Below are 13360 nucleotides of genomic sequence, written 5' to 3'. Positions count from 1 at the left end.
GATTTCTCTAGTTTCTGAATTACCTACTAGCAACGGCTCCAATACCCTCCCACTGGTAGTGGTAGCAGCTCTTGCACAGTGCTAATTCCAGCACAACATCCCTCTTCTTACCCACTCCACTCTTTTCCCACCAAATTATTCATACCCCCCTTCATTCTCACCTCTGTCTTTTTCCCCAACCAGGTCCAGCACCACTGTTGTGCATACATCTTAAGTGAACAGAAGAGAAGTAACTTTCCTTTCCTATTCTTACTCTATAATCCTCCCTCCTTGACATGTCTTCAAACACTGCTGCCTGTTCTTAGAATCTTTCTTGGAGCACCCACTCTCCCTGTTCTGGGATTTTATTCTGCTCTCTGCCAGACCCCCCTCCCCCCTGGCTTCCCCAAGCCTCCTGACTCAGCAGTCTAACATACAGTGGGGGAAATAAGTATTTGATCCCTTGCTGATTTTGTAAGTTTGCCCACTGACAAAGACATGAGCAGCCCATAATTGAAGGGTAGGTTATTGGTAACAGTGAGAGATAGCACATCACAAATTAAATCCGGAAAATCACATTGTGGAAAGTATATGAATTTATTTGCATTCTGCAGAGGGAAATAAGTATTTAATCCCTCTGGCAAACAAGACCTAATACTTGGTGGCAAAACCCTTGTTGGCAAGCACAGCGGTCAGACGTCTTCTGTAGTTGATGATGAGGTTTGCACACATGTCAGGAGGAATTTTGGTCCACTCCTCTTTGCAGATCATCTCTAAATCATTAAGAGTTCTGGGCTGTCGCTTGGCAACTCGCAGCTTCAGCTCCCTCCATAAGTTTTCAATGGGATTAAGGTCTGGTGACTGGCTAGGCCACTCCATGACCCTAATGTGCTTCTTCCTGAGCCACTCCTTTGTTGCCTTGGCTGTATGTTTTGGGTCATTGTCGTGCTGGAAGACCCAGCCACGACCCGTTTTTAAGGCCCTGGCGGAGGGAAGGAGGTTGTCACTCAGAATTGTACGGTACATGGCCCCATCCATTCTCCCATTGATGCGGTGAAGTAGTCCTGTGCCCTTAGCAGAGAAACACCCCCAAAACATAACATTTCCACCTCCATGCTTGACAGTGGGGACGGTGTTCTTTGGGTCATAGGCAGCATTTCTCTTCCTCCAAACACGGCGAGTTGAGTTCATGCCAAAGAGCTCAATTTTTGTCTCATCTGACCACAGCACCTTCTCCCAATCACTCTCGGCATCATCCAGGTGTTCACTGGCAAACTTCAGACGGGCCGTCACATGTGCCTTCCGGAGCAGGGGGACCTTGCGGGCACTGCAGGATTGCAATCCGTTATGTCGTAATGTGTTACCAATGGTTTTCGTGGTGACAGTGGTCCCAGCTGCCTTGAGATCATTGACAAGTTCCCCCCTTGTAGTTGTAGGCTGATTTCTAACCTTCCTCATGATCAAGGATACCCCACGAGGTGAGATTTTGCGTGGAGCCCCAGATCTTTGTCGATTGACAGTCATTTTGTACTTCTTCCATTTCTTACTATGGCACCAACAGTTGTCTCCTTCTCGCCCAGCGTCTTACTGATGGTTTTGTAGCCCATTCCAGCCTTGTGCAGGTGTATGATCTTGTCCCTGACATCCTTAGACAGCTCCTTGCTCTTGGCCATTTTGTAGAGGTTAGAGTCTGACTGATTCACTGAGTCTGTGGACAGGTGTCTTTCATACAGGTGACCATTGCCGACAGCTGTCTGTCATGCAGGTAACGAGTTGATTTGGAGCATCTACCTGGTCTGTAGGGGCCAGATCTCTTACTGGTTGGTGGGGGATCAAATACTTATTTCCCTCTGCAGAATGCAAATAAATTCATATACTTTCCACAATGTGATTTTCCGGATTAAATTTGTGATGTGCTATCTCTCACTGTTACCAATAACCTACCCTTCAATTATGGGCTGCTCATGTCTTTGTCAGTGGGCAAACTTACAAAATCAGCAAGGGATCAAATACTTATTTCCCCCACTGTACATACATTTAAGGTGGGCTGGTGAAGAAGTGCTCTTTAGGGGAACAGTTTATTTGCTCCCTCACAGGGACATACCATGAAACTAATAGGTAACAGATTTAAACAAATTGGAAAAATATTTTTTTTATTCACTGCATAGTTAAGTTAGAAGTCGTAGCTAGATGATGTGGTCAAACAGTTGACATACCTAGGTTAAAGGGTTTAGACAAATTCATAAACCATTATTAGCCATGTAGACTTGAGAAAGTCACTGCTTAACTTTGAGAGTGAACAAGGAGGAATCTACTTTTTAGGATCCTGCCTGGCACTTGTGACCTGGATTTTGCCACTTAGAAGATTCTGGGCTTGATGGACCTTTGGTCTGACCTATATAGTGCATCTTATTTTCTTTAATATCAAAATTTGCATGAGCATGAAGGTGAAATTACGTTACCCCTTCAGAACAGGATTTAGGCACTGCTGCTTATGATGTACCTGTACTTTGCAATTTTTTTATAAAATGTTTTCATTAAAATTATGTGTTTTGGTAGATTACAGTTATCATTTATGGATTCTAAGTTTTAGTTTCAAGACAACAGTCTTGTTTCTCCTGTACAGGGGCAATCTATGTGATGGTGCACGACACTGTTTTGATAAGAAGGGAATTGTCATGGTCCGTACTGAGGATAAAGAGAATAAAGCTGTGGAGCTAGACCGTGCACTAGAGTTGGCAATAGAAGCTAATGCAGAAGATGTAAAGGAGACAGAGGATGAAGATGAGAAGACTGCTTTGAAGGTGAGGTTTGGTAATATACAGATATATCTTGTTACTTCCCACTTGAAAGGTGTGTCTATCAAGGTGACAATCTCTGGTGGATGTTGCATTTTATTTTCATTTATATGAAAGCATTTTATGTTTAAATCATTTTTATTGAACATAACAATAACAGAGTCGAAAGCATGTGTTTACAGATTTGCCAAGATACAACTTCAATTTTTCAACAATCTCACATACCTTGAGTTATTTCTTTTTATTGTTCCCATGCCTCCCTCCCCTATCTCCTGTGCAATATGAAAGCATTTTAATACTTCTAAATAAGGAATTAAACCATCCAGTATGAAACATTACTACGCAAAAGCTTGTTGGATAAAAAATTTTCAGATCTTTACTGAATTTTATATAGTTCAGCTTCCCATGCCTTCAAAGCCTCCAAAATGAATTTCTACCAATCTTGCTGATTTAAAAGGAGGAACCTGCTGTAATGACTGACCTCATCAGACAGTATTGGACCAAGATGTTATATAAATAAAATGGAGCTTCTGTATGAAGACTCTGATAAACTAGAGAACATATCTTAAATTTAACTCTGAATGTAATACGGATCCAATGCAAAATTTCCAAATATGGTGAAATGTGGTAAGCATTAAAAAGTGGGCTTTAGTATAGTAGAAGAATTGTAATACCTGAAGAAATGTCTCTGGTAGACTCACAAACAAGAATCCATGAACTACCGCCTGAACCATCATTCTTTAACCCCCCCCCCCCCCCCCCCCCCCCCCCCCCCCCAAGGTGTATAACCACACCGTACTGCACACTTCCCATCTCAGAAAATCTGAAAATTCTGGGAGTCACTATTGATCGAAACCTCACACTCGATACCCATGTGAAGAACACAACGAAAAAAATGTTCTACTCAATGTGGAAACTCAAAAGAATAAAACCTTTTTTCCCTAGATACGTCTTCCGCACCTTGGTACAATCAATAGTGATAAGTCACCTGGACTACTGCAATGCTTTGTACATTGGATGTAAAGAACAGACCATTAAAAAACTCCAAACAGCCCAGAACACCGCAGCCCGTCTTATTTTTGGAAAACCCAAATACGAAAGCGCAAAACACCTAAGAGAGAAACTACACTGGCTCCCGCTCAAGGAACGAATTGAGTTCAAGATCTGCACGACCATACACAAAATCATTCACGCAGAGGCCCCAATCTACATGCTGAACCTAATAGACTTACCACCCAGAAATGCCAGAAGATCAGCCCGTAAGTTCCTCAACCTGAACTTCCCCAACTGTAAAGGAACCAAATACAAACAGGCATACGCTACTACCTTCGCGTACAAAAGCACACAGCTATGGAACGCACTACCCAAGACCCTGAAAACCACGGACAACTTAACCAACTTTCGCAAATCTTTGAAGACATTTCTCTTCAACAAAGCCTACAAAAATAATCCTCGATGAATCAAACTACAAATCTTTGAAGACATCTCTCTTCAACATAGCACACAAAAACAATCCTTGAGGAATCATGCTACTCCGTACATCACCCAAATGCTCTAAAACACTTCGACACGACCTTACCCACTACCTTCTAACTAACTCCTCTTTTACTTCCAACTTTATTACCGACTGTATCTAATACTATGTAATGATCATACCAAATTAACACCCTGTAAGCCACATTGAGCCTGCAAAAAGGTGGGATAATGTGGGGTACAAATGCAATAAATACTGTATATGCTTCCTAGATAAGGATCATCAACGTGGGCTGCATTTGATGTGTTATCTTTCTGCTAACACCAGTATATTAATAACTAGGATCTCATTTCATTAAATGGGACATGTGCTAAAATAATACAGGTTAGCAGTAAAATAACATATCTTAATGGTAGTTCATAAGGATAACTATGCTCTTTAATCTTTTGATTTAAATTAAGCTTTAAAAAAGCATTCTTCTGAAAACTGTTTGGTAACTTGTTTGCCTCATGTGATGGTAGCACATCTCCTTTAGTGGAAGCCTAATTATAAGTGCAGTGGGCTGAGCCTGAGGAATTGGGTTCGATTCCCACTACAGCTCCTTGTAACCTTGGGCAAATCACCTAACTCTCCATTGCCCCAGGTACTAAAAACCTAGATTGTGAGCCCAATAGGGACAGAGAAAGTACCTACATAGAATATGTAAACTGCTTTGGCTATACCACAGAAAGGAGGTATATCGAGTCCTAGATAAGGACTCCCCTTCCTTTTGCCACTTAGATCATATTACCTGTGACATAGGAAAGTGTGGCAAGGAGGTCATGGAAGCCACATTTAGGCTTTTAAGTAGGAAATTGAAATTCAGAACCTCCAGGGTGTGGGAGCACAGAGGTTTATATTTGTTTATTTATTTAGCACTTTTATATCCCACATTAGCCACACATTATAAGTACATAAGTATTGCCATACTGGGAAAGACCAAAGGTCCATCGAGCCCAGCATCCTGTTTCCAACAGTGGCTAATCCAGGTCACAAATACCTGGCAAGATCCCAAAAATGTACAAAACATTTTATACTGCTTATCCCAGAAATAGTGGATTTTCCCCAAGTCCATTTAATAACGGTCTATGGACTTTTCCTTTAGGAAGCCGTCCAAACCTTTTTTAAACTCCGCTAAGCAAACCGCCTTTACCACATTCTCTGGCAACGAATTCCAGAGTTTAATTACACATTGAGTGAAGAAACATCTTCTCCGATTCGTTTTAAATTTACTACATTGTAGCTTCATCACATGCCCCCTAGTCCTAGTATTTTTGGAAAGCGTGAACAGACGCTTCACATCTATCCGTTCAACTCCACTCATTATTTTATAGACCTCTATTATATCTCCCCTCAGCCGCCTTTTCTCCAAGCTGAAGAGCCCTAGCTGCTTTAGCCTTTCCTCATAGGGAAGTTGTCCCACCCCCTTTATCATTTTCGTCACCCTCCTCTGCACCTTTTCTAACCACTATATCTTTTTTGAGATGCGGCGACCAGAATTGAACACAGTATTCGAGGTGCAGTCGCACCATGGAGCAATACAAAGGCATTATAACGTCCTCAGTTTTGTTTTCCATTCCTTTCCTAATAATACCTAACATTTTATTTGCTTTCTTAGCCGCAGCAGCACACTGAGCAGAAGGTTTCAGTGTATCATCAACGACGACACCTAGATCCCTTTCTTGGTCGGTGACTCCTAATGTGGAACCTTGCATGACGTAGCTATAATTCAGGTTCCTCTTTCCCACATGCATCACTTTGCACTTGCTCACATTAAACGTCATCTGCCATTTAGACGCCCAGTCTCCCAGTCTCGTAAGTTCATCTTGTAATTTTTCACAGTCCTCCCACGATTTAATGACTTTGAATAACTTTGTGTCATCAGCAAATTGAATTACCTCACTAGTTACCCCCATCTCTAGGTCATTTATAAATATGTTAAAAAGCAGCGGTCCTAGCACAGGGAACCCCACTAACTACCCTTCACCATTGAGAATACTGACCATTTAACCATTCTAAAGCATGTTACAATAAAATATACACAAGTGAAAGTATCTTTATAAAAAAAACCTATACAAAACAATATAAAATATATCTAACTTTAAAATATTCTATAATAACAAACAAAAATATAAAACTATTTGTATTAGTAGCTATTCACTGCAAGTACACCATACAAGATAGCATAGTTCATTTATCTGTTGATATACTTTGATCAACTCAATAAAATGCCTTTTGAAACGTGTTTTTTCAACTGCTTCTTAAACACACAGAGAAGTTCTATCTTAATTCCAGTGCAAAGTCGTTCCACATTGTTGGACAAACTGGAAAATAAAACACATTCTTGAGCGACCCTTTGTCTAGGTGAACTTGGTGAAATGAGAGAGCATCTAATAAGCACTGCCCTTGCAACCTTAGAGTTCTAGGAGGATGATAGACTTTTTAGCACTGTGAAATAACCTTTGATGTATAATTTTGCAAGGCTTTATTTATTTATTTTGTTGTATTTGTATCCCACATTTTCCCACCCATTTGCACTCTCAATGTGGCTTACAATAATCCGTCCTGGCTAATAGTGCAAAGATCAATTAATAATTACAGAAGAATGAGATTAACATGTTGGAATAAAGCATTAGGTATTACGAGAATGATAATGACATGACTAAAATACAAGACGATGCATGATACCACCTTCTCCTACATGAGCACGAAGTTATGGAACGCACTACCTAGAGACCTGAAGACAATCAACGAAACAACTATCTTTCGCAAATCCCTCAAGACGTATTTCTTCAACAAAGCTTACAATGAAAACCCAGAACTGTACTAATCCACCTCTGAAAACCCATCGTCTAAGAAAACCAATCGTTTAATATTCCTACTAAATTCCTTCCTTCTTCTCTCTACTTCTTCCCCTAATTAATCTCTGCACAACAATAATTGTACCTGACATCCAGGACTAACTGTGTATAACAAAACTATGTAAGCCACTTTGAGCCTGCAAATAGGTGGGATAAGGTGGGATACAAATGCAATAAATAATAATAATAATAATAATGACACTTAAAGTAGTAGTGCATTACAGTACTAATGCCAACAATAATATTTTAATCTTAATTTGCCAGGCAGTTGGGAGCCAGTGACGTTTAAGTTGAGAAATATGATCTGTCTTACTCAATCCTCCAGTCACACAAGCAGCAGAATTTTGGGCTACCTGCAATGCCCTCAAGGAAGTCTGAGGAAAACCACAAGAAAGGGCATTGCAGTAGTCCAAATGTGACATGACAAAACTTTGCATCACTAAGGTGCTCATTTTCAAAGCACTTAGACTTACAACGATCCATAGGTTACTATATAACATTGTAAGTCTAAATACTTTGACAATACGCCTCTAAGTGGAAATTCTCCACAGATAACAAACTCTTAAGGCTCATCACTAACCTTATATTAAAGACAGTTTTAATAACAGCAGAAATCTGTTCGAATGACCAAGATTAATCTAAAACAACTCCTAAACTTTAAACTGAATTTAACATGGGAAGTGATACATCTTCAAACTGAAAACTTAAAGGTGGACAACCACAAAATTTGTGTTTTTGCCACATTCAGAGAGAGACAACTGGCAGTCATCCAAGCTCGAACTGTTTAGTTCCATCATTTGGAATTTGTCTTCAGTTCTTTCTGATACAGGAAAATAAAATTGAAGGTCATCCACAGCCACCAATAGATAATGCCTAGATTGGCTAATAATCTGCAAGCTGGAAATATGAATAAATTGAACAAAGGAGAAGAAAATGAAGAACACCCAAATCTAGCGCAGTCCAGTCCGATCTAGAAGTTTTTGTATCATTTGAAATTGGCACTCGGCTAAGAAACTTCCAGTGGATCTCTTACAGGTTTGGGAAGAACAGCCTTGAGAGCCTCAGTAATACTAATGCTCTGTCTTATCTATTTATATGTTCCATCTTTGCTTACACCCTATGCTGCCTATTAAAATGTTTTATTGTGTGTTGTGCTGACATTAATACTTGTACAGTTATTTGACTGTTTTTACTACTGTAATTGACTATTGCTTATGTTTGGCTTATTCTTGTTGTACACCGCCTTGACTGAATTCCTTCAAAAAGGCAGTAAATAAATAATACTAATAGTTCCCATCATTTGCCCTTTCTCAAAAAGGTTAGAGTGCATTGAAGTCAAGCGTTGAATAAGTTCTGTTTGAAACGCACTAAGAAACTCAGTGGTAAAACTGCACGCTAGAGATGTTATTACCGTATATACTTGACTATAGACCAAGATTGTTTTAGACTAAAAAAAAGGCATACAAAATGTGATCTCTGTTTATATTCAAGACCTACTTTCCTCCCATCGCATTGTGTCCAGCATTCCCTCCCTCTTGATAGTGTTCCTCCTCCTTTGCCACTGCTTCGACCACTGCTAGCCCCCCCGAACCGGTAGAGATCTGGCTTCCTTCCTCCCCGAGACTGCCCCTGGAAGTCACGGCAGCCTTTTTTATCATGGAGACGGCATGGGCAGGAGCGAGTGGGGATTGCTCCTGCCCCAGTGTGCCAATATACCACTAAAGAGGAACAGTAGGCCTGGGGGATCTACAAGCGGGTTTGTCGGGGGAGGGAGGAACTAAGCTCAAGCCATGCCTGTTCAGGGGAAGGAGGAAAGAAGTCAGAACTCTGTAAGTTCAGGGGGGATGGTGGCTGTCACAGCAGAGGGGGAGGGACAATACTGGGATGGAGAGAGTGGTAGACATTACAGGGGAGGGATGGAAGGGGAGGAATGCTGAAAAAGTTATTTTTGCAGGTGTGGAGGGAAATAGACTTGCCCTCATTTTAGTAATGGAGGAATGCCTTACATAATCTGATGCAGACAGAGAAACTTGCTATGGTGAATGGAAGCTGGGAAAGAGGACAACCTTTTTGCAAATATGGTACACCTAAATTCAGTCTTTCCCCTAAGCTTGCAGGCGAGCTTTTACCTGAGTCCCTTGGTTTACAGTCCACTGCATTAACCAACAGGTTACTCCTCAGACTTTAAGAATGCTCATAATAGTTTATTAAACTTGCTGTACTGCTTAAGCTAACTTGCAGATCTAAGCCGTAACCCCTTTCCGTTTCACTTTCAGGAGAGGGGAGAGGGACAGCAGCCTCCAGGCAATTAAGGAGATGTTACTCCTTAATCCCTACAATGGACAGCTACTCAGTCAGGGCACCTTTTTTGTACCCTAGTCATGCCTGGAAAAGGTCTAAGGACATCCTTCTTAGACATGGATGTTTCTTCCTCTTCAATAATTGCTGTTAGATGTCCACAAAAGTGAGCATCTTAGGCTCATCTACAAACAGGCCTAGATCTGAATAGCTTTTTCCAGTTAGCAGTTGAATATTTCCACTATCCAAATAAAATCCCTGGCTGCCTCTGCTCCTTCTCTAACCTGGGCCTTTTTTACTCAGATAAAATCTAGCCATTTAGTGAGTTAAGTGGCTGAATATTATCTGGATAACTTTTAAAAATATCTGGTTAAAGGAGTGTATTTTGTAAGGTTTATTTATCCCCTTCCTAGAGTAGTATGGACCAGCCCCACCCCCTAATAGGTGGAATAAATAAACCAAGGCTACATAGGTATAAGAAATGCAATTATTTATTACTTACCAAGCATAGATAACAAATAGTAATGTCTCATGAGAGTACAGAACTGCTATACATAAGTATGAATTATTTAGGGGCTTTTTCCGGCCCCACCCCAAATTACACTCATTTTTATATGTCCATTCAGGATACAGGTAATGTGACAGTAATTACACCTTATTGGATCTATGGTGATATAATGGTTAACACTGATTGGCTATGGTAGTGAGTTGGTTAGTTCTTCTTGGAAGTGCTGATAGCTATTATTTACTTCGAAATGCTAATAATATAATGGACTAACTCTTCTTAGAAAGCTAGGTCATTTTCCTGAGGAGTTATCTTGTTCTGTCAGCTGCAGAATATCTGTGACCACCATGTTGCTAGACCATGTTACTCTGTTTTTCCATCTACGCCCGTTCCTCATTCTGCTGCATGAGAGTGTCACAACAGATCATGAGTTTGAGTTCTGCAGTCACACTGGAGTTCAGGTTAGAGTCATGGGCCTGTAAGGTTTTCTCTCATTTTAGATCCTGAACCAAAGTCAGGCCTTGAATCAAAGCGCTTAGCTATGATGATAATATACAGGAGACGTGTTCTGGCCACTCAGCAGCCAATGCATATTTTCCTCTGAATATCAGCCCAGCAGTATTTAGATTTGTCTAGCTGTGATTTGATTTGTAACATGAGGGTGCAGCTTAGTTTCTTAGTATGTTTATTCCACACTTGATATACAGACTTTCTTTAGATACAGTCAAAGCGGTTTATAAAAGTTCTGTCCCTAATGGGCTCACAATCTAAGGTAGTTAGTAGTTAGCTTAAGAGCTTGGAAACTAGGTAACACATCAGGTCATATTTCTGCTGCTTGTGGTTGCTGTGGCTTTGAGTAAAGTTACTTCTTTACCCTGTTGTCTCAGGCAGCAAGTTCTTCAAAGTGGAGAGTCATTCCACTTGTATGAAATGTCTTGAATAGCATTATATAATTGCTGAAGTAAATTAATAAAAACTAAAATTCCAGCTGTTGTATCTGCCTAATTTGAGTAAAATGTGTTTTTATTTATTTGCTGCATTTGTATCCCACATTTTCCCACCTATTGGCAGGCTCAATGTGGCTTACAATGTTCCTTTGTAGCATTTGCCACTCCAGAGTAAAAAGGTACAGCTGATATTACAAAGAGACATGGTTTAACATAATAGATTATGTGACTAACATAATGGATCATCATTACAGAGTAAAAGAGGCGGTTGGAATTACCTAAAGAATATTGATGACTTGGTCGATTAGATAGATAGATTAATAGCATGTCAATTCAGAGTATAACTGCAATTTGTATATTACAGAGAATATAGATGATCTAAGTGAATTAGGCGATGAGCAAAGGAAGAAGACATTTTGGATATCAGTAAGAGGTGATATATTACAGTTCTTGTTATGGGTCATTGTGGTATGCCTTGTTGAAGAGATACGTCTTCAATGATTTGCGAAAGCTGATTAGATTGTAAATTGTTTTCAAGTCCATTGGCAATGTATTCCATAGCTGCGTGCTCATATATGAGAAGCTAGATGCATGTGTTAGTTTGTATTTTAGTCCTTTGCAGCTGGGGAAGTGAAGGTTTAGGAATGTGCGTGCTGATCTTTTAGCATTTCTGGCTGGTACGTCAATAAGGTCTGTCATATAGGCCGGGGCATCTCCATGGATGATTTTGTGAACCAGGGTACACATTTTAAACGTAATACACTCTTTGAGTGGAAGCCAGTGTAACTTTTCTCTTAGGGGTGTGGCACTTTCATATTTGGTTTTACCGAATATGAGTCTGGCGGCTGTGTTTTTGGCTGTTTGAAGTTTCTTGATGAGTTGTTCTTTACTGCCAACATATAGTGTGCATTGCAGTAGTCTAGATGACTTAGCACCATTGACTGTACCAGGTTATGAAAAATGTTTCTTGGGAAGAAGGGTTTTACTCTTTTTAGTTTCCACATAGAGTGGAACATCTTCGTGTTGTGTTTTTCACATGGTTTTCCATTGTGAGATTCCGGTCAAAGGTGACTCCAAGAATTTTCAGGGTGTCTGACACGGGGAGGGAGAACTTCGGTGTGGTTATAGTGGTGAATTTACTTGTGTTATGTTGAGATGTGAGTATGCAATTATTATACAGTATTAAGAAATGCAGAAGGCAGAGCAGTGGGTAAAACTCAGCAGAAAACACCTGTATGGTCCAGTCTATCATTTACTGTGTGTTTGCTGAAAATGACATAAAATTATGAGCATAATGATACTGTTTTTTTTACTTGTCATAATCATCCACAGTACTGTGCATCTTTTTATGTGTGTTTAACTTGTATTCTTGTTTTCCTCTCATTCAGTTTATTTGCGATATCCCTCAACTACATGCAGTAAGACAGAAATTGGACTCATTAGGTTTATTCACCCTGTCTGCAGCACTTGAGTTCATCCCAAACACCATGGTACAGCTGTCAGATGACGAAATGGTGCATGCCTCTCACCTCCTCCAATGTATTATGGACCATCATGATGTCGTAAGAGTCTACGATAACATTGAGTGATAACAGGACATATGTGGACAATGTACACATGTTTGTATGCTGTGGGTTACTTAGTTAGAGTGAAATATTTTAGGCCAGGGCCCTGCTTCTCTGGTTGTACCCACTTTATTTAGGTTGGGCTTGAATTCAAGCTTTTGTTCAGGTGGCAAACACTGTTGAGACGCCTGTAGACCTTCTCTGCTTATTCAAGACAGTTATAACCCTCTAACTGTTTTGTGATTACTGTCAATGTGTGTTTTAAGGGAAATTTTAGCAAATTATCTAGCTCAGTTGACTATGTCCTATGAATTAAACATGGTTCTTCAAAGACTTTTTTTTTTTAATGGCTTCTAAATTATTGAGTGTGTTGCCTCATTTTGAATTTGTGGCAGAATCAGTTTCATGTATGTTTAGAGTGTAGTAAGCACTTTAGACAAATACTCTACTTGGAAAGAGTGCTTTTCTTATTGTCCATGCCCAATCAGTCCAGACAAGCGAGTTATGCCCACCTGCCAACAGATGGAGACAGGGAAGAAAAACTCAAAGCAGACCTGGTTCGCCTTGAGATCTGGTACTGCCTTCAGTTCCTCACTATTTCTTTAATCCAGCAGATGGTGCAGACATGTGGGCTCATTCAGCAGCTACAAATAAGCTGTTTTGACGAAGGCTATAGCCCCAGGTTCCCAGTGGAACAAAGACTAAGTGTTGGGTGTTCTGAGCAATGAGACTATTGGGACTGCCTCTCTCTTTTCCTTTGGGAACTGACTCAGTTGGATTCTGAATTCCAATACTGGGTATATCCCCAGTGACTTTGCTCAAGGGTAGGCCTGATGGCAGGAGCTACCAACACCATACTGTCTCTCTGTTGTTGGAGAGCAACATGGAGACAGT

At 40.3% G+C, this 13360-nt stretch overlaps 1 protein-coding gene across 1 annotated transcript in view; it reads left to right on the top strand.

Annotated features, from left to right (window-relative positions):
• LOC115463696 (translational activator of cytochrome c oxidase 1) overlaps positions 1 to 12797 on the top strand; it is a 77714-nt gene extending 64917 nt beyond the window's left edge. The window contains exons 5-6 of the mRNA XM_030194416.1: positions 2606 to 2783; positions 12290 to 12797. Of these exons, the coding sequence (XP_030050276.1) occupies positions 2606 to 2783; positions 12290 to 12490 (379 nt within the window). The 3' untranslated portion in view covers positions 12491 to 12797. The remainder of the gene's footprint in view (positions 1 to 2605; positions 2784 to 12289) is intronic.
• Positions 12798 to 13360: the final 563 nt, after the last annotated feature.

This window comes from Microcaecilia unicolor, chromosome 2, assembly GCF_901765095.1.
Source record: "Microcaecilia unicolor chromosome 2, aMicUni1.1, whole genome shotgun sequence".
Classification (NCBI taxonomy): Eukaryota; Metazoa; Chordata; class Amphibia; order Gymnophiona; family Siphonopidae; genus Microcaecilia; species Microcaecilia unicolor.
Note: the sequence above shows the minus strand (reverse complement) of the source record. Positions and strands in the feature narration are given on the sequence as shown.